This window comes from Larus michahellis, chromosome 6, assembly GCF_964199755.1.
Source record: "Larus michahellis chromosome 6, bLarMic1.1, whole genome shotgun sequence".
NCBI classification, from domain to species: Eukaryota; Metazoa; Chordata; class Aves; order Charadriiformes; family Laridae; genus Larus; species Larus michahellis.
Window position 1 is genome coordinate 54174198 of NC_133901.1, and position 21312 is coordinate 54195509.

Here is a 21312-nt window from a genome sequence, read left to right on the forward strand (position 1 = left end):
ATGAAAATACCAGCTCAATTTCAACCATGGTCTTCCAAAGGCAACAGTATCATGTCAAAACCTGAAAAATCAAAACACATATCTACAACTGACATTACCATGTTATTTCTAACCCTATGAAGAAGGCCAGACCCCCAGGATTTCAAACTACAGAAAGCTTGCAGGCAAAACACAAAGAGTGACTGGAAATAGCTACGAAATAAAGTAGGCTTGAGTAATCCTTTCAGTAGGACAGTAAAAGGCAGTATCTTCTGCTGCAAGGAATTTAGCCTATTCTGAATGCCTGTTCCACTCCTACAGATTCGTGACTCCCTGCCCCAAGGCTGTCCTTATCATTAATGCAAAACTGGAGTTTCTTCCCCCAGTGGGGAAGCGACTGCTCTAGCCAGCAGCTGAAGCACGTGAAGCAAATGCCTCATGCCCAGCCCGAAGCCTCTTGGCACTTGGCTTGGTGACCCCAGGACCGTGCCTGGCATTCACAAGCTGCCAAGTAGGGTGCGAGAGCATGGTGCCCACGACACCCAAGAGGGGCCGGCGTGCCCTTGCCCCCGCCCTGTGACAGAAGGGAGCCGGGCGCAGAAATGCCTCGGGGGCCGGGGGGGAACTGGCTCCCGGGGCAGGCCGGGGAAGCGGCAGCTCTGCCCGCCGCCAGCCGCCGGTCCACCCGCGCCGCCCCGGAGCCGAGCCGCGGCGGGGCGGTCCCGCGCCGTGTTTACCAACATGGGAGGAGCCGGGCGTGGGCAGGGCGCAGGCGGCAGCGGACAGACGGGACCGGGCGAGCGGCTTTCGCTTTGCCGGAGAGCGCTGGGCAGCGGCAGCATGGCCCGGGGACTCCTTCCCCTGTTCCTTGTAAGTGTCTGCCCGAGCCGGGAAGCGGGGCGGGCGGCCGGGGCGGGACGGGACGGGACGGGACGGTGCTGCGCGGGCGGCGGCGGGTCAGCCCCAGCCGGCGCCAGCCGCAGGCGGGCCGGGAGGCGGGCGCTGAGCCGGCGGTGCCGGAGGCGCTGCCTGCCTTCTCATCGCCGCCGGCCATAACTAACTTATTTTTTTTCTCCACCGAGATTTCAGCTAATTCGTTTACGCGATTTTTTTTTTTTTTTTACCCCTTTAAAAAACCCACCTTCAAGTTCAGGCACTTTATGATTTTATAGTCACTTCTTAGGGTGCCAGGGGAAGGGAGGTGGGTGTTGCGGAAAAGCGGAGGATAAGAAAAGGGGGATGGATGCAGGTGGCTGTCAGAGACATGAGGTCGTGGGCCATTGAGGTGGGGGACCCAAGGACAGCTGTCACTGGCCTCAGTCCATGGCCACACGGATCTGGCCGGAGATGCTGGCGAGGAAGGTTCCACGCACAGGCTGCACGGGTAGATGGGTGGCTGGGTATCTGCCCGGGCAAAGACCGCGTTAGTGAAAGCTGACTTGCACTGCACCTCAGGGATCCATAACAAAGTGATCTGGTAAAGCTACATAAAAGCAAATACCTATGGTGGAGGAGTTACGAACCACTACTGACAGCTGCCCAGGAAAAGCTAGAGAAATAGTCCAAGTCCACTGGCATAAAGTGGAGCGTTTACTGGAAGCAATGGGGCAGGGCCTTCCTTTCTTGCCTTAATCATCCCCTGTGCACAGTATGAGTCTGTAGCTTCAGAGCTCAGGTCACATGTCTGACTGTCATCAGCAGAGTTACCTTCGCAAACACTCATTTTGAAGGGCTGCTGCCAACAAGGAAGATAAGGAAGCGTTTCAGCATGGGGAGCTCCGCCAGTACAGGTGCATTAGGCCAAGGAGCTGTAGTGGCAGCAAGCTGCTGGGCAGGGGACCTGGGCACATGCAGACACAGATACACTGGCTTTGCTTGTGCACTGGCAGAGCTGCCCGAGGCATCCCTGCCCCAGGAGCGCAGGGGCAGGGTAGTGGGGACCAGGCAGGTGGCATTGAGCCCCACTGCACAGCCAAGTCGTGACCTGCCTGGAAGGGTGGATGCAGTGTGCATTGCTTCCCCAGCCTCACTTCTCACCTCTTTCAGAGAGAAGTCATGGGAGTTCACATTCAAAATCTCTTTCACAGTGTGGTTACATTGCGAATGAGTGTAGTTTGCTTTGGGGTTTGGCAGGTTAAAATCAGGTGTTAAGGTAAAATTGACTCAAATTCTGATCTGATTTACTATATAACAGGTAATAAACTGTTTGAAGGGATTCAGAGGATTATATCCATGCCCCTACACAAAGTACCGGGACATAGTTGAATACAAAGAAGAAATTTCAGATGCTGATGGAAGCGTGTATTATCTATTCCGGTATAGGAGCAGCAAACAACTAAGCAGAAATGTCAGTCTAGCTCAGTATCTTGGAACTATGCAGAATATAAATTAAGATTTAAAAATACTTTCTCTTATCATGCTGCTCTCAGAGAATATTATTCCTCTCATTCCTATTCTTATTTTCTACTTGTTTCCAAATTTCAGTACCCCTTAGAAAGACCATGGCACTCCCACATACCTTCTATTTTTTTAAAAAATATGTTTTTGTTTTTTTTTTTATTAGCATGTTGTTCCACTACTTATAAACCTGGACAGTGTTTGAAATACTAATTTGATTAAGCCAGAACATGAAAGTAGTTTGTTGAACGAGACCTCAATTTTGCAAGGAACTCCAGGTTGCACTAAAGTAGAAGCAGTTGCAGGGATAGCCATGCAAAATAGCAATGGCCTACATAGTTAGAAAACATCTAAGTTTACCCTGTAAAACGAGCCGCAAAACCACATACCAGTCAGAGACACACTCTGAAGGAATAGGCCATCTTAAAGAGTGAAGTGTTATGTAAATGTTTTGTAATTATCTGATGTGAGTACAGACCGGTCAGTTTTCTGGAAATTCAGAAGACATACCTTTGAAAACAGGACTTCTGCATTACTGCACTGACCCTTCTTTCTCATTTCCCAGGCAGCTAATGCACGCATTTAAATGTATATGTATAAACAGCTGTAAAGTCATGGGATGACCCAGGACTGAAGTGACAAGTATAAGGGCACCAATTCTGGAAGCATTTGTCTGCTCACGTTTCTACAGTTAACTGCCTTTATCTTTGAGGCAACTCACAGATCAAAGAGAAAGTGCCAACAAGAAAACTGTATTGTGTTAAAAAATGAAAAGGGGGAAGCGTTGCTAAATTTCTGTGCTGTCCAGCTCTTATTCATCCTTAGCCACAACATCATCAAAGAGAGGAAGGACCTGTTAATATCGCTTTAGCTCTCCCAAATTGTATAATATTTATTAGGTTTTCACTAGTACAGTACTCCTAAAAACCAAAACTAAAAAAGAAAAACATCAACTCCCACCCCCCAATATATTGCCATAATTTGCATGTGAGCCATCTGGGACGTGAAATAGTAATGGATTTAATTCAGACAGTGACTATTTTAAGACACTGGACAGTAACTGAGGCTTCTTACTCTGACAGGCACCAAACACGTTCATCTCACTTGAAATTTAAGAAGCTCAGGATGCTTCCAGTTGTGGGGAAATACCAACTCCCATTGCTGGGCTTCAGAAAATAGAACTGGCTTCCTTTTGTCCTTCTCATAAAAGATTTTAGAACACAAAATACTATTTTTAGTGGTTAATTTGGTGCAAACTATCAACTTCTGCCTCGGTGGGAAAAAAAAGAAAGAGATGGGGGGAAAATGATACTGGAGATATTGGAAGCAGAAATCAGTTATCATAGCAAAAGAATTGGAGTAGAGAATCCTCCTAACAAGCGCTGTGAAATTACTTACTCTTTGAAAAAGCCAGCCTGACAGGGTTATCACAAGGGAGATTAATTACATAGAAAACTATATTAAAATGGAGCTAACTCTAGCAACCATTTGTCAAAAGTACCAGAAGCAAATCAAAACTCAGAAAATGAGTTACAGTTTTTCTCAGCTCCCACTAAGCAAAAAAAGCAAGAAAAATCCCCTTTCCCCCCTTTTTAACACTTAGAAAGCCCCTGATGAGCTCATGCACGTTTCCCCATGTAGCAAATGTGGAGTGGAAAAAAAAGGCCACCAAGTTCTGAAGGCATCAGGCTTCTCATCCACAGGCATTTTATGGATTAGAAATGGGAGAAGTGGTTTGCAAAAAATAAAGTGCATTATAAAGATAACAGAGACAATTATTTTTTTTCTCAGGGTTAAAAGTTGTAAAGCTTTAAAAAGTCCTGTATGCAAATAACATGTTCACACACTTCCAAAGCTGCGATTACATCCCCGTAAGGTAGGACTGCTGAAACACTTACTTGAAGGAAGTTGACCCGTTATGAAGAATCCTCTGATACAGGAAGAATTGGAGGCCTGAGAATTCCCAAATGACACGAGTTTTCAAAGAAACTGAACTTCCTGTCACTGTGCCCTGGGAACACAGATGAAAACAGGTTTTATAAGTCTCCTTAGCAGACGCCTGTTGGTGAAAGCATTTTAGAGGACTCTCTAGGAGTGAAGGAGAGGGAGGAGGTAGAAAGCTCTCTTAAATGCCTGGGCAATGCAAAATGAGAGAAACCAAAACGTTTGGGCTCATGTGATAACTTTTATGGATTGTGCTAACGTTAGACATACCCAATTGATTGATTTTATTCCCACTGATTGCTTAGTTCAACCTAAATCTTCAGTTTAGGTATGACAACTATTTTTTAGGTTACGATGAGAAAGGTACAACAGCCTCTGTGAGTCATTTTAGGCTTGAAACATACAGACGCTGTTTGAATGTACGCATCATAAAAAAGCACCTACCACCCTTGCTTACGTAAAAGCCCCTAAAGTGCTTCCTTTCCGCTGTTAGCACTCAGTGACAACAAGGAAAGCGATTAAGGTGGGCACAGGAAGCTAAATGACTACTGATATTTTTTTTTTCTTATAAGACACACCAAAATTTTTATATGGCAAATGGATTGCTTTTAAGAGGGTGCAAATCCAGAAGGAGAAAAAAAGCGCGAAAAAATTAGGGTGTTGCTTTGAAAAATCTCCAGAGTTTTCTCATTATTCCTCTTACAGGAAGGCAGTGTAAGACACCCCTGCAAGCAGAGCTGATGTAGGTGTTTGGTGCTGCTTAAATTCTGAGAAGTGATCCCCTCTTCTTGTAAGCATACCAGGAAGTTCATCTCTGTGAGCAAAAACGGAGGGCTTCCACCAAAAAGTGTTATATTTCTGTCCTCCCTCACTGTATCAGCATAGCTCATTTGTATAAAAGCATAAGCAAGAGGTGGAGAGGTTTGTTTGCGTGAGGGAAGGCTGCGTCTGTGCACACACAGTGATTGCAAGCTTTCAGTAAGCACAAAAAGAAACTCAGCTAAGTATTACTGATATTAGTCATTTACAAAGATGTTTCCTTCTTTCATTATATCCCATTTTCTGCATGACTGTCTGGATGTTTTTCTTTCTTTGTGCATGCTCTGGGCTTTGCCAGTGCTGTTCAGTTGCCCTGCCCGGGTGCATTTGGGCTGTTGTAATCTTCACTCTCCCTCTTCTCTTTGCTGTTGTCCAGGGTCTTCTCCCCCCTCCCCAGATTGGCTTGATTTCTCTGGTCTAAAAAGGGGAGATTAGGGTGCTGTCAGGAGGACACAGGGTGTTCCTCTGAGTACAGAGCTTCTCCCAGCACAGCTGTGGGGGCCAGCAAGGAGGAGGGAGCCTGGAGGACCACCGTGGTTCCAGACCCTTCTGCTTGCTGGGCATGCCGGTCGGGGTGTCATGATCCTCCAGTTCAGAGAGACAGGATGAAACATGTCCCCCCAGTGTTGCGCTGTGGCCATCCCCTCCCTCGGCCCAGTCCAACACATGGCGGAGGACCGATGGCGGTGTGGGGCCAATCACCGAATCATAGAATCGTCTGCGTTGGAAGGAACCTTTAAGATCAAGTCCAACCATCCCTAACACTGCCAAAACCACCACTAAACCATGTCCCTCAGCACCATGTGTACCCATCTCTTAAATACCTCCAGGGATGGTGATTCCACCACTTCCTGGGCAGCCTGTACCAGTTTTTTCAGTTCTCCCAGGCAAAAGGAAAACAAATCATGCTGATTTGGCACATCGATTTGACAGCTTCTGGTAAGGCTGTACATTAACTTTAACCTTTTAACACCAGTACACTGGGATTCGGAGAAGAGCACCCTCAAAGCTTTGGCAGCAAAGGAAGAGAGTCAGAGCACTGAAGTGGGGAAGTGATGGGCTGAGCATTCCGTACCCACAGCTTCTTGAGTGCTAAACCACTTTTTTTTAGCAGCTGAAGCTGCTCCTCCAGGTGCAAAGACAGACCTCCTTAATTTCAGTCTAGTAACTAATATTATATAAATTTTAAAACAGATGGCTGCCAAGGAAAGAAAATGCTTTTCACCTTCCCATCTCTGAATAGACTCAAAAGTCTATAGGATCAAAAAAAAAAGTCAATAGGATCAAAAGGAGTGTCTGCTTGTAGAAGTCAGCAGGCAGTGGTTGTCTTGGTTACTTCAGATAATTAGCCACAGATAACACTTCTTTCACTTGAGAGCCCAGTTTAAAATCCAAACCCACTTTTCAGGAAGTTAGTATTTAAGATAATTAAAGAGTTTTCTGCATCTAACTAAAATTATGGTTGGCATCTGAGCAGTTTCACAGAAAATCATGAAGACTGATTTAATCAGCCATTAAATATCACCCCCTGTCAGGGGGTGGAAAAAAAGCGTGTTCAAAGATAACCAACCATTCATAATTAACCTCTTTCAAATATCTAAGAAAAAATTAAAATTAAATTATTCAAACCAAAGCATTTTGCATGCCCATTTAAAATCTGAGTTAATCTAATCAGCAGAATTTTTATAGTCCATGAACTGTGCTGTTGGTATGAGGCTTCAGCAGTTTCTTTGTATTGCAATGTATTCCCTTTCTGAAAAAGGTACCCCATCATCCCTCTCCTTCACAACTTGGCCTGTTCTTTTATTTTGCCAAAGACAATAGCATTGCTCAGTTTCTTCGGAGGTGTCATTTTCTCCTTTTCCAGTGTCCCTGATAGTGTCTGTCTTTGGGTCTTTTGTGAAATGCTGAACTTTTTTTTTTTTTCCAATTAAAGAGTAGTAAGAACAATGAACATGGAGCTCCACTTAGATGTTAAGACTTCAAACTCTTCAAGACAAGGACTGCCTTAATTTTTTCTGTTATAGCTTCACACAGATAGTTAGAAACACACAAGTAAAATAAATCATGAAGATTACTCCAAACTATCAGCAGAAACTGTGTTAAATAAAGGCAGGCTGTCCTTTATCTCTCCCATATAATAATATTTCTAGGAGGGAATCTAATTCTGTGGCCAACAAGTGTTACATTGCTCCATTATACAGACACCTCATACCTAATGCATGCAAAGTATATACAGAATTCGCCACAGACTATTGCCAAGAGAAAGGCAAACTATAGCAGATCTGTCCTTCTCCCTTTCCCTCTTTACTCCCAAAATAGAAAAAAAAGAATAGTTTGGCCTCTGGTCCACAGTACTTTCTTATTATCACAAAAAGAAGCAGAGTGGTGATGGCTAGTAAAGTTACTACTGACTAGTAATAGGGGAAAAAAAATAAAAAAAACAAGCAATTTAACTTGATGGTGGATTCAAAGAAATGGACTGAGATGTAAATTAATTTGAAAAGAGTGCTATTTCTTTCAGGAATATATAGGCATCATCTGCTAGGAGAAAAGTAATTGAATTGGAAAACAAAGACAAAAATCATTTTAGAAATAAGGTATTTTTGGCTGAGATTTAAACGTTCCATTTTTTTTCTTCAGAAAAACTTCAGTTTTCAAGCGGGAATAGGGTGGCAAGAAATTAAGAAAGATATAATTAGAATTAAGGAAGTTCTGTATGGAAGATTATTATTAGTGGCTAAGAAAGGGCAGATTTAGGCACAGTGATCTGAGACAGAGAAAGCTCTTCAAGAAAATAACGTGAGTTCCTTTGCTTTGCACTATAATTAGGCATATGAGGTAATTGTTACAACTCAGATGTGTGGGCCTGTTCTCAAGCACTCATGTTCAAATGATCAGCACCTGCAGTGGTAGGGTTGATAGCATTAAATCTAGTATGTGTCCTCATTGTCCATTAACTCTTCTGAAGTAATGAACAACTTTAATAAAGGGGTGAATATCAATATGTTTAGCAATAGAGTAACGGTACTGATGTAATTCTGGGCTAGTAGTAAAACACACCTATAGTCCTTGACAGTTTTTTTTCTCTAACTTGCTGTTCATCTCTCCTAGGTTGTTGTCTTAATTACTGAAATGCAGTGCAAAAATGATACTGAAGCTCTAATAAACATACTGCACAATAAATTAATTACAAGGAGGATCATTGCTAAGAGGGAAACTAACTGTAACCAGGACGAATACAATTTAGATGATCAGTGTTGCAAGAAATGTGAACGTGGTGAGTAGTATTGTAAGACTGTGTTGAAAAGTCATTAAGAGTGGAAACCACAACATGCACAATTGCTTTCTACTGGGATAGCTAACCAGCATGCTGTGGTTTGTTGGATGCAATGCTTCATTCTGGCTCTATCTTTCTCTATTACAGGACATCAGACACTTCAAAAGTATTTATTGAGCTGAGTGCACCAGTAACTTTTCACTACAGATAGCAGTTCTCACATAACATGCTTGTCACAGAAGAGACAAGAATTACATACACGTCTTTGAAAGAGGTTAAAAAGTGCAAGCACAGGCTTTTGCCTGCAGGACTACATATATTCATGGGTTTTCCAGTTTTGCCTGTACAGTTTTGTTTGGTGTGTTCTCCTTCAGTCCTAAATTGGAGGAAGAGGGGGAATAATCAGATCATATGGATACTACATTCCTGAAGAGCCTAAGCATATGTGTAAAGAATATAGATTCTGTCCACGTTTGTTAATCAAAAAGTATTAGGGATTAAAAAAAGTCTGACATACGTCTTAGAGCTGATGGCTTCTGTCCAAAGGTATTGCAAATCTTAATTCTTGTTTTTCTCTCTCTACAGGTTTTGTTAAAAATATCAAGTGTCCAACAGATATTAGCAAACACTGTGTTCCATGTCAAAATGGGAAGGAGTACATAGATCATGTCAATGCTTTGGACGAGTGTTTCAGATGCTCTTCGTGCGACGGAACATTTAGTACGTTTATAGAAATAGCAACTCTAGCAATGGCTCAAATTCAAAAGGATTTGACTGAGCATGAGATTAAAATGTTATAGTGGTAGTACATGAAGGAATTAATGACAAAGTCATAACTTGATCCTCCAGTTCCCTTTTGTCAAGCACCAAGTAGGAAGAACACGCTATGTTGGTCCATTATTTCTCCTTGTATCTGCCTTTGCTCAGGCAAAGCAGTCCTTGCAACGCAGACCCCATGCAAACTGGTTAGAATCAAGGAAGAAAAGCTCTCTTCTTCACCATCTGCTTAAGAGAAGAGGGGTGTCGTAAGAGGCAGGCGTGGGAGAATTCCCAGTAGTTTCTTTCATAGTCTTTCATGTTATTAATTATAATTAATTATTTAAAATTGCTGGAGCTGATATAGTGATGTCTTTTATAGATTCAAGATGCTGTGTAGGATATAGGATCAAATTACGAGACTGTAGGCATGCCCTACTGGGTCAGACCAGTGGTCCACCTACTCCAGTATTCTGCATTCATCAGTGGAGGCAAGAGATGCTATTTAGAGAAACCACAAACTTTTCTACTTTCTGTGGTCTGTTCCCTGCAATGTCTGCCAGCATCCACAGTTGTGGGAAAGGATGTTAGAAGGGCCATCCCTACCTAGTTATTTTAGTATCCAGTTATGAGCCCTTTGTGCACGAACCTTCTGGGAGACACCAGGTTCCAGAAATTCACTACCTGTTGCCTTGCTACATAAATACCCATCATGGATTATTATTTTTTTTTAATCCATTAAACTGTTCCACAAGGTGTCCTGTAGTTCTAGTATACCTGGGTTTAGGGAATGATACTTTTACATTCCTCATATGCAAAATCGAGTTTGGTGAGCGGAGAAAGAGCTCTTAACGCCAGTATAGTTGTACTCACATCACCTGCTGGAATACCAATCTTTAGTGCTTTCCCCTTCCTGTAACACTCCATATACATACAAAATTTTCCTCTCATTAGCTACTATAATAAGCATTTTTGGATGGGTAATGAAGTTGAGTACAGCAAAATAATTCAACATTTTGTACAGTGCCACAAAGGAAACTATCAGTTAAACCGAAGAAGAAAGAAAGGGTAATGGGATGACTAGTCACTTTATCCCATGGACAAGAATGTAGTTGAAGAGCAGTCAATAGAAAACATTAGGCAGGAGGAAAATTACCACTGAAATTCCATGAGAACTGTTTTTAGGATCATTAATGTTTGGTATTTTCGCGAATGGCTTCAGCACTGGTTTCACAGTAGAGCTCCATCAAATTTGGAAAGATAAGACGTTTGCTGGTTACAGCAGGGCACTGAATGTGATAACTCAAAAATTCTCTTCTATTCCTCCATGCCTATGAAAATAGCTTTCATAGTAGGTAGATACTTAAAGTAATTTTTAATGCAGAAATAATTTTTCATAGATGGAGGTACCTTCATAATATACACTGAGGATAGGACAAAATTAATTCACTTGTTTTAATACTTAAGCAGGGAATATGTTAGCTAAAAGAGAGTGGAATTCCTCACCATTGGAGGTCCTCAAGAAGAGATAAACTTGTCTGTCAGGGAGAGTAAAGAACTTGTCTCTGACATCAAGCAGGGAGATGGGTTACGTGATCTTCTGAGTTTCCTCCTGGCTTTACAATTCTGAACGGGAAAAAGAAGCTGACAACATTTGTCAGTGCCAAATGAGTCCTCTTCTAGGAAGTACTTGACCGTGTGATCGGTTCTTTGAGCTCTTGGCCAGCAGAGGTCTCTTTGCCACCTCCATATTTCCAGTACTCCGGCAGCAGGGCTCTTTATAAAACCTATGTCGTTCCTACAGTTAAGCCTCACCAGTGCCAGCAGTGGTAGAGCTGAAAGTGTGTAAGTCTGAGGGCAAGAGCTTGTGAGCAGAGGCCTGTTTTTAAGGCCTACTTTTTCAAACTAATAAACTTTAAGAAATCTATTTTAGATTTGGAGGTTGCAAAGAACTGTACCCCAGGACAGAACACGGAATGTACCTGTGTAAAGAACCATTTTTGCAATTCTGCTGTACCGTGTGGCCAGTGTCATGAATGTACCATGTAAGTTTATGCATCCATCATTAAATATGAAATTGTCAATATCATATGTTGTCACACTTTTTTCCAGCCAGTTTCAAGACAAGATAAGGTAATCTGTAACCCGATGGAAAACATAGTAGTTTGCCTTTGTGCTTAGCTTGTTGAGCTGACTTAAGTCTGTCAATTTAGCTTGCCATCCATGCAGGCTTTCCAAAGGCACGCAGAAAAATTTGTACACATCCACCAAGTCTCTATGTACTTTTCAAGAAATGTAATGAAAAACGTATCTGAGCTTTCCTGTTGTCTTTTTGTGATCTACTGTTACATCTAGAAAATAATTTCCACACCTTTTTCTACTCCCACACCTTTCCATGCGATTTTCATACCTATTAAATTCCAAACTTCAACATCTTGATAAATTAAATATTTAGCTGATAAAAAGTGTTAGAAGATTATTATTTGCTCTGTTGACGGACTTCATAAAAAGAGAAACAAATCCCATAATAATTTTTGTTCATGTTTTCTGCAGATGTGAAAGTGGCGTAATTGAAAAACAATGTACTTCAACTTCAGACACCGTGTGTGGAATTAAAGGTACCTTTTTAAAACCTAGCCTGGTCCAGCACCTGCTGTACTTTGAGGGGCTATTGCAATGGTACTGTTCTGTACAATGACCCATAGTCATTCCTGAGAGCTAAGGGTATCATTATCTACTGGGCCCCATACTGACCTGTGGAGCTTGGTTGCTCTTTTCCCTTGATCACTGTGCAGATGTAGGAGCTATTAGTCCTTTTTAGGGGCAACTCGTGATAGGTAAGACTTTACCAAAGAGGTAGCTTCTGCCGTTAAGAGACAACAAAAAGGTTTTTATAATCTGACACAATCTTGTTTAAAATTCAGAGTGTGTTGCTGTATTTCATTTCTTGACTTAACTTTCACGTAATATTTCCAATGTTCCAGCAAAAACAGGATTCCCATGGTGGGCCACTACTTTGATAATTATGTTAACACTATTAGGAGGAGCTGTAGCACTAATCTGCTGTAAGTGATTCCCTGTTCCTTATTCCTGTCATACTCTGAATAAGATGTTCAGCTGCTTACTCAGATGTATTATATTCTTTGGAATCCAGAGGAGATTTTAAAATTGCTTTATTTGTTTCAGACATGAGAAGACAGAAGGGTCTTACTATCAAGGGGAACCTAGATGAAGTAGTTCCCAAACCAGATTCTTCTGGTGTAAGTATCGTTGCTTGGATCACAAAAAACTCAGCTTCGTGCAGGGAACTTTGTTCCATTTAAATTACACTGGGACTCCCCAAGCATGTACGTGCCACTCTTCTGTGACGTTAATGAAGTAAATTTCACCATGAGGACTCTTCTGGGAGAAGTAAGAGAAACCCTGAAATATTTCTTCAGGATTTGTTGATGTGCTTCCTAAGTTAAACGACCCAGATCAAAACTTCATAAATCATCAGGCCTCTGCTGACCCAGGGTACCTGTCCCCGTGCATACTTTTAGGCAATAGCAATTGTGAGGTGATTCCCCAAACTTACCCAAGTCAAAAGAGGCCTATCTGTCCAATCTGATTACTTTGCTCAAAGAACAGGGGAATCATGGAGAAAACGAAAAGAAAATTACAGAAGTCAAGTGTCATGAAATGTGTTTGCCCTCTTATACAAGGTTGGTGTTTTTACAAAATTTATTTCTACCCATTTCTCTCTTTCTTCTCTTTTCAGGAGAATGTACCTCTCATATACACAGGTAAGAGACATGTAATTTCTCAAAATTCAGTAGAAGAAAATCCTACACTAAAAAAAGAGTATTTTTATGTGGACTTTGCCACTGCCCAGAGCTGTCATTCTAGCACAACAGTGAACGCTTAGTTCATACTGTGCTTATTAAGTCATCTAGTGCTATCATGAAAGCTTTGCCTCAGGAGGAATTTCTGTTGTATAGGAAGCAATTACTAATTGACAACAGGTGAATTTCTGTTCTGCATGTGGTACAGACACTAGGAGGCAGCAAGCTGGATTTCTAGAATCATAGATAATTATGATAATGGGGAAGTCCCACACCCAGCAGTGGGACTGCAGAAATACAAACCTACCTTATGTTTAAGGGCAAATCCAGAGTAGTAACACACAATAGGAAGAGAACATAAGCTCCAAGGCTTTATCACAACAAAAGACCTGTCCTGTTCCAGGACCTTTCCCAACACCGTTTTAAGCAAAACAGCTACATGAGGCATGACCAGGCTTTAATGACAGAGAAGGACAGAATAAATTACAGAGGGAACTGAGACTCAAGTGGTAGAAAGCAGTATGGAAGCAACCCTAAATATTTGAATTATCTACCATTTGGTAGGAACATGTAAAAGCAGACCCACTATATATTGTAAAAAATCACATATAAAACATACTGAGTCATGAATACCTGAAACTTAATCTGTTTTGGACAGGAAAAATATCAATCCTGACCACAGGTGACAAAGAACAGTAAGATGTAAGTGCCAAGAGCACTGATTTTCTTTTCTGCTTCTAGATGTTGACCTGAGCAGCCATGTTGCTGGTATTGTGGAGGAGATGACACTCACGGAAGTCAAGACATTTGTTCGTAAACACCAAGTACCAGAACCTGTCATAGATCAAACTGTTCGGGATAATCTTAATGATACATCTGAACAGAAGATTAAGCTGTTCCAAGCCTGGTATCAAAGACATGGGATAAAAGGAGCCTATGGAACCCTAATAAGCAGCCTGAGAGAGCTTAAAATGTGTGCTGCAGCTGATAAAATTGAGGAAAAACTGAGGGCAGCTGTTCTCAGCTGTCAGGAAGGGGGACAGTCTTATAGTGATGACACTGAGCAAAGCAAAACCTGTACTCAGGAAAGTAGGAACTCTTACAATGATAGTGCTGAGCTAAGTAAAACCTTTTCTGGTAGTTTGGAAGAGACATAGCATAGAGTCATTTTAAAATTATTCCTGACTGAATTAGTATTTTTCTAATAATATAAATAACAAAGCTTTTAAGTGCCATTTTCATTGACAGTTGATTCAAGGAAGTTATATGAGTAAGGAATAACTACCATTTTTGTAGCAGTATCTTTCCTTTAAAAAAGTGTCAGCTTTTTTTTTTCAGTTGTTAAGAACTAGGAGGAGTTTTATGGCTTATTTACTGAAAGGTATAATGGTAAGAGTCTAGCTATAGGATTCACTACAAGAAGAAAGTCATTTCTTATTTGAAGAAAAGGTTTAGTCTAAATGTGTGGTCTCGCATTACTTAATCAATTTAATGTTTTGCTTACATTAAAATGGTGGGATGTTGCATTTTTCAAAGTGAAAACTGGTGTTAAGAGTCTATGAAGTGTATCGGGAAGAATACTTGAACAAAAAAAAATATATACACCTGATTAATTTTTAATATAGACGTTGCTGTATAATTAAATTCTACTGTGTTGTAAATAGAATTTCTCCCTTGTATAAAACCACCTCTGTGTGTGTGTATACAGAGTTTTTTATGTGTGTGTGTATTTATATGTGTGCGTATAGATGTGCAAGTTTTCTAGGCAAAAGCTCCCAGCACTGAGTAAAAATTATTATTTCCCTTGTTCTCTGCAATGATTGCAAGCTTTTTCTAATGTTAAAACCATTTAAAGAAGCAGGAGCGGAAGCAGCACAACACAAGCATGGTTTTTGGAAGGCAACTTGCACAAGCTATGAAGTCTCCACATGCAGGTTTGCAACACTAGCTTTTCTAATGCAGGAACTGATACACTGAAAACATCATTGTCATTAAAAAAAAATTAATCCACATAATGCATGACTTCTCTCTTTCCTTCTTATGGTGCAACCTATAGATGTCATTTTTAGGTTTTCTTTTACTCGGGTCAGTAAATCACAAAAAAGGGAGATCACTCTCCTGAAAAAAACCCACACTTTACCTTTCTTCCATCACAGAGCACAGAGTGCTTGGCTCCTAAATTCAAAGAACCAGTAGCGCTGGGCTGCTTTGCAGCAAGGCCGTTCCCACTCACGCATCCAGTTATGCAAAGTCTCATGAAACCTTTGAACAGAAGAGACGACCTCAGTGGAAAAGTTTGATATTTTCCAGGTCACACATAAGCCTGATGACTTTCTTCTTTGGCTCTGCCATTGGTTCCCTAGAGAGAATCTCCAGCCAGTGTCAGGACACAGCCAAAATGTGAGGAGACCGGCTTGGGCTTGGGCTTGCTCCCAGCTGCCAGCCAGGGTGTTGGTGAGGTCCAATTGCTGCCACCTGGCCCCAGGGCTGTGGGCAGGGCAGGGCAGGGCAGGTCTGTCAGCAGGGTGCCCGGTGCCAGCAATCACCCCCGGGGCAATGCTGGGTGCCCACAGCCATGTGGGGCTGCTCCAAAAGGTCATGTTGCTGGAAGTGAGGTGCTTCGAAGGGTGTGTGACCCTTGAAAACAGCGAGAAATCTGTCTATGGCATTAAGCAGGAACCTGAAAGGAAAAGGAGAACTTAGATTACCTTCAAAAACTTTAAGCCTTTCATAGACTTGACCCGTGGAAGGTCTGAAGGCCACAGAGCACGTTTCATTACTATTCCCAGACCCGGCTTAGGTTGTACAGCTCTTCCTCAGATCTCAAGCACCACATAGATCCTAAATTCTTGGAAAAACCTTCCACCCCACTTTGCAGCCTCTAACCTTTCTGCATTTTCTAAGTGTCTAATCAACCAGCTTGACACTAGTATACTGCCAAAATGCCCACACCGTGCTGCTTCTCAAAGGAAAACCTTCAGGCTGCTGTAGCTGGGTGGTTTGATATCCATGTACCAGACTTGTGCACCTATGGACTGATTAAGGCATAGCGTTGTATAAATGACTTGCATCTGTGCTATCTGTGTACACATCTGACATGCTGTGACAGTGCGTTACTCATTGCCATGGTCTGGCCAGGCTCCAACAGGCACTGGAACAGGTTGCCCAGGGAGGTTGTGGATGCCCCGTCCCTGGAAGTGTTCAAGGCCAGGCTGGATGGGGCTTTGAGCAACCTGGTCTAGTGGGAGGTGTCCCTGCCCACGGCAGCGGGCTGGAACTAGATGATCTTTAAGGTCCCTTCCAACCCGAACCATTCTGTGATTCTACATATAAAGGAGAATAAAACATCTGCCTTTCAGAAAAGCAGCATGGGCAGTGGTGTAGGCTGTGCCATCTTTCTTGTTGCAGTTATGTAGAAGCACAGCCAAGACAGGAAGGAAGGAAAGCTCCATGCTCTCACAAATCCTGGTAGACAAGCCTGTACCACGTCCTACCCTATTAAGCTAAATGTAGCTTAAGGGTATATTGGCAGGTGCTTGGTTTGAATCTTGGGTTTTCTTCGCTTCTGGCTTTATCTCTCAGAGTGAGGCATCTGGCCACCAGAAACTAAGGTTGTCCTCCTCTCAGGGCTTTGGTGGCAGATGTTAAAACGGAGGTAGCAAACCTCATAAATTTTTGACAGTGAAATAGAATGAGAAATTTTTCTTTCATCACACTGGAATTCCCCAATCTCAGTCCCATGAGGATGGGCAAAAAAAAAAAGTCCCTGAGCAATGAGTCATATTCTCCTTAGGAGATGTCTGCAAGGCTGAACCCAGATTGCCATTAACTCTAGTGGTTAGCACACATCTTAATTTTATTTTTTTTTTCTTAACTAGAACACTGTGCATCAAATAAGAGGATTGATTATATTGTGCAGTTGGTTTTCCAAAGGAGTGCATACGTATCTACACTGCAGTCAGCAGTGCAGCGTAGAACTAGCTGATCAAGGCTGTGTCACGAGCAGTGTAAAATAACTCTTTTCTCAGCTTTAGGTAGGGGCGCAAAATAAAAAAGAAAAAATGATAGCAACAGAAATTACTCTGAAAACCGAAACTCTCCTGTTTTATGGAAACCCAGCATAAGAAAAGCAAGTGGAAACTGAAACAGAAACTTGCCCAGGGAATGACTTTGCGCATTTTGAAAAGCAGATTTCAAAGGGGAAGCTCCCTCTTCAGGAGGACAAAACTTTGCCAACCACTTGCATTTCTTATTTAAATAGTAAAACCAGAACAATTGTTATTTAAAAATAACAACAATAGAAGAACAGGAACAGAGAAATATAACGCCAGAACAACGATCTCACTTCAGTCCCCTGCAAATTGAAAGCGACTGCACGAGCAAGGGGTCTGTTCAGAAATGCCCCAAGCTGTTCTGCTTGCGCACACCCACCCCATCCGCTCACCCATGCTGCAAACTGTAGAATAGTTCCCACTGCCCTGCAAGGAGAGAGTAGCAAGGTCACTATTACACTGTGGCACCAGAAAAAAAGCATTAGAGGTTCAAGACAGCTCCAGTATGCAGGATTGCTGCAATACGAAATAAATTATTTTTAAAGTTACGTTGCAGTTCTTGAAAAGACGTGACTAAGAAATGAAGTGCTGGGTACAAAGTCTGAAATGTTTCTGCACGGAGAGCATGACAAATATATTAAAAGCGTGAGGGAGCCATAGGCTTATTTCCTGTATGGAGAAGAGGGAAGGAAAAAAATGCAAACAAATTTGTGAGAAGAATAAAACTGTATTGGGGAAAGCCTTGGACATTTTTCTTGTTCTGAGGGAAGAAACAACCTCAAAACTCACATTCCTCTCTTACTGTTTGTCAATACTTTGATTTTGGACTTGAAAGGGAAGCTCACATTCCTGCTATCCCACTGCCAGCAAAAGGAAAAATGCCCACTATGTGTATCTAGCCTCTAGTATGGAGCCGCGGTTGAGAATTAAGAGGGATGTGGGAACAATCACAAAACTTAATGTACAGTCAGTGTATTCTGGATAACTTTTTGGTGGTTTTAGTTCAAGTTCCTTTCCAAACTGAAAGCAAGACTTTTAAGGCAGACAGAGTGCTAGAGGGCCCTTTCCCATAGCTTTGAACAGAGGTCTCTTGCTCCCCCAGTAAACCAGCAACTGTGACAAAGTGCTGTTTTCATAGCAGGCAACCTAGCGGGGACCCAGCAAAAAATGTCTGCGATGGCAGGGATGCTGAGAAGAGGGTCCTGAACAAACGCAGGGGAGGAGTTAGTGACGGGGAGCAATGGCAGGAGGGAGCCAAAGGTGCAGTCCTTGGAGGCACGGAACTCAGCCTCCTGCACCCCCCGCGGGGAAAGCCGCACATGGAGGTCACTGACCCTGCCGCCCATGCATCTTCCCGCAGTGGTGTCCATACGACTGGCTCTCCACCTGGATGTGTCTCATTGGCATACGAACGAGAAAGGATGAAGCAGAAGTATCCAGTTTCAGTTCAGATATTAATCCTACAGTCACTAATGGGATCGATACGTTTTCCAGATTATCAGCATCAGAAGATTTACATTCTCTTTTTTCATCTTTTCCTGGTTGTTCCTTCATGCTATATGAAGATCCCTCTCCAGACATCTCTACGATAGCTGAAGCTGTAGGGAACATTTTATAATACCCCCCAAATTGCTCTGATGCATTGTCAGCCCTCCAGTGAGGCAGCCCCCGTCCCTGCTGGGGCTGGTTGTGCCCTGGCACCTCCATTCTTCTGGGTGGGGACCACAGTGGTCACTACAGTTCATGAGGAAGGATGGCTGTGATCCGGGCTGACCTCAGAGGGTCTTCAGGTTCAAGGTCTGTCTCTAAGTCAGAGGACAACGCTTACTCCTGCGCTTTGGGGGACAGGGAGGCAAGTAAGTTTATACCAGACACTGTCCCCTCATTTATCCAAGAATGGATAGTGGTCACTAAATAATTCAGTATTTTTGAACCTCTCAATCAAATCTCTTCAGATTTCAATTCCTTTAAACTTGTTTAAACAACTACCCTGGGAAGTGACAGTGGTTGTTTTGGGGGGAGAAGAGAGGTAACAGCTAGAGTTTGCCCGGCTGTTCACAGAAAGCAGACAGCAAGTGCGGCAGAGTGCCTTTCCCTATCCCTGCTCAGCAGGTGGCAGCCCGTGTCCGCGCAGTCCCATGCGTGTCCCCTCCTGCTGGTCCCAGTGCGTACTCCCGGGCTGGCCTGGCAAGGATGGACAAGAGCTGCCTCCCCGCCACTGCCTCCCCCTGCTCCTTCCCAGGCTCTCTGCTGGCTCCCTCTCCGGGGGATGAATTATTCTCACGGGTAAAGGATCTTTTATAAATGATCTTGCACACGAAGCAAGCAGCAGGCTGGCTACGACAGAGGCACAAAGCCTTACCCTGGTGGAGCTGAGGCTGACATCGGGCCAAGCAAGTTCCAACTCCAATTTTACATGTTCCACAAGACTTAAAATGACACCTACATTATCATAAAATGTTGCGTGGCAGCTTTTGTAACACTCTTAGATTTGAGGACAAGCACAGCCTGACTGCTTTCAGCTGGCCCTAGGATCCAGTGGCTCAAGAAAGCCTCATGCTGCAATGCCAAACTCCGCTGCAGCACAGCCAATGACTTGGGATTGCCAGTTTTAAGTTTAATACCACATGGAAAAACTTGTGTCATAACAAAACATTTGGGCTGTGAAATGAACACTCTGAAATCTGGATTTGGCACTGTTACTGAAGTACGTGCAACATTACCTGTGCCAACATGAATGTGCATTGCAGTAAAGTCTTAATAAACATTCACATATAAAATAAAACAGTTGAGAGTTAGACATTCACATTATCGTTACGTATGCAACTGCCAAGATACCAATCAAAGGTAGTCATTAGCAGTGGCTGGATGGAAAGTCACAGGATGGCTGTCCTGAAGTTTGGCCCTACAAAGGGTAGTCTTTGTATGACCATAATCAAGTAAAAAAGCAACTGGTGAAGACAGGGAAGGAGAAGGGGTGGGTGGTGACAGCTTAGAGGCTTTCTGGAGGAACTGGTTTATGAATAATACCCTTAATTGCTACAATATGCTATTGCAAATGGTTTTGTCTTCTTTCTCTTCCAGGCTTGTAAGTTAGCCTATCATTTTAAATAACTATACGTTAAATGCAGTTTTGACTTCTGTTCTAGCTATAGAAATGTTGGGAATAACCACCTCAGGAAGCTTGCTGCCAAGATTTTTTTTTAATCTTATAAAAATCTATGGCTGATGCTTCCATCAGAAAAACTGGAACTATCATGAGGGCTTGAAAATATACAATCCTGTACCTTGAGACATCAGAGCTTGCAAAGGACTCCATGTATTATGCTTTTTGTTAGCCCTATTTAGGTATCTTTAGCAAACAGCAAATTAGCAACTAGCTGTGCAAGGTACACAGCTTCTTTACTGGGGTGTCTTTCCTGAGAAAGGGTCTTACTGCAGGAACTTTATTCAGATTTCCCTGCAGCACTTGAAAGCCTTTCCCTGACACCAGCACTCTGCATGAGGAACTTCCAAAGAGCACCCTATAAAGATGCTAAAAGGAAAGTAATGAGCAATGTTACTCAATGCAATTTAAATAATAATAGGTTACAAAGGCAGGTACTCTTAGGCACCCTTTAGGCAGCCCGGGTCAAGTGGTTTGTTGAGAGTTACACTAACAGGTGCTTCCATGGATTCCTGAGCTGCGGCCCCACCGCAGGGTACTTGGGGCTCAATGGCTGTGGACTGCAGGGCAGAGTTACATTTACCTGGTGACCAGGGGAATACACACTGTAGGGGACAGCCAAGGAGATGCATAGAAAATTCGCGGGGTTATTTCTCCTCTCATCATTACTTGCCTTTACAACTGTAAAGATTCTGTTAACCTGCTGTCAGTGCAACTTTTTTAGGTTCTCTTTTTATTTGTAAATGAAAACAGATGAGTAAATTCATCAGCTGGAATCTGGGGGCTGGACACAAGATAAAAGCTCTGTTCTGTGTAAGGGGTGGAGTCAAACAGACTTTCAGAGACCAGATTCCTCTTCTCTCCTCCAAAGGGATTCCTACATACATCACAATAAAAATGCACAGATCCCCAGGAAATGCAGTTTTCAACATTCCCTAACTCATCCAAGTCCAAACCAACTACCATCAGAACGTGCAAAAGCATTTCTCAGAAAGGAATACTGTTTTCCTACTTTCTTCTCTCAGCTGTGGACCTATTCCAAGTGAAGATAGCAATGTATTCATTTTTTTACGGAAATGGAGGAAATGGTTCTTC

At 42.6% G+C, this 21312-nt stretch overlaps 1 protein-coding gene across 1 annotated transcript; it reads left to right on the forward strand.

The window, feature by feature from the left end:
• The first annotated feature begins 500 nt into the window (after positions 1-500).
• On the forward strand, positions 501-15014 carry FAS (Fas cell surface death receptor). Its single transcript, XM_074592469.1, has 9 exons — positions 501-849; positions 8254-8419; positions 9005-9139; positions 11109-11220; positions 11729-11793; positions 12160-12240; positions 12362-12435; positions 12936-12960; positions 13741-15014. The coding sequence occupies exons 1-9, from the start codon at positions 721-723 to the stop codon at positions 14154-14156; spliced, it is 1203 nt and encodes a 400-aa protein (XP_074448570.1). The 5' UTR covers positions 501-720; the 3' UTR covers positions 14157-15014.
• Positions 15015-21312: the final 6298 nt, after the last annotated feature.

What these genes read in the sequence shown, in the direction of transcription:
- FAS (XM_074592469.1), top strand. Translation starts at nt 721, where the DNA reads ATGGGAGGAGCCGGGCGTGGGCAGGGCGCAGGCGGCAGCGGACAGACG. An exon ending in GACTCCTTCCCCTGTTCCTT is followed by an intron (nt 850 to 8,253) that starts GTAAGTGTCTGC and finishes CATCTCTCCTAG; the next exon opens with GTTGTTGTCTTAATTACTGA. An exon ending in CAGTGTCATGAATGTACCAT is followed by an intron (nt 11,221 to 11,728) that starts GTAAGTTTATGC and finishes TGTTTTCTGCAG; the next exon opens with ATGTGAAAGTGGCGTAATTG.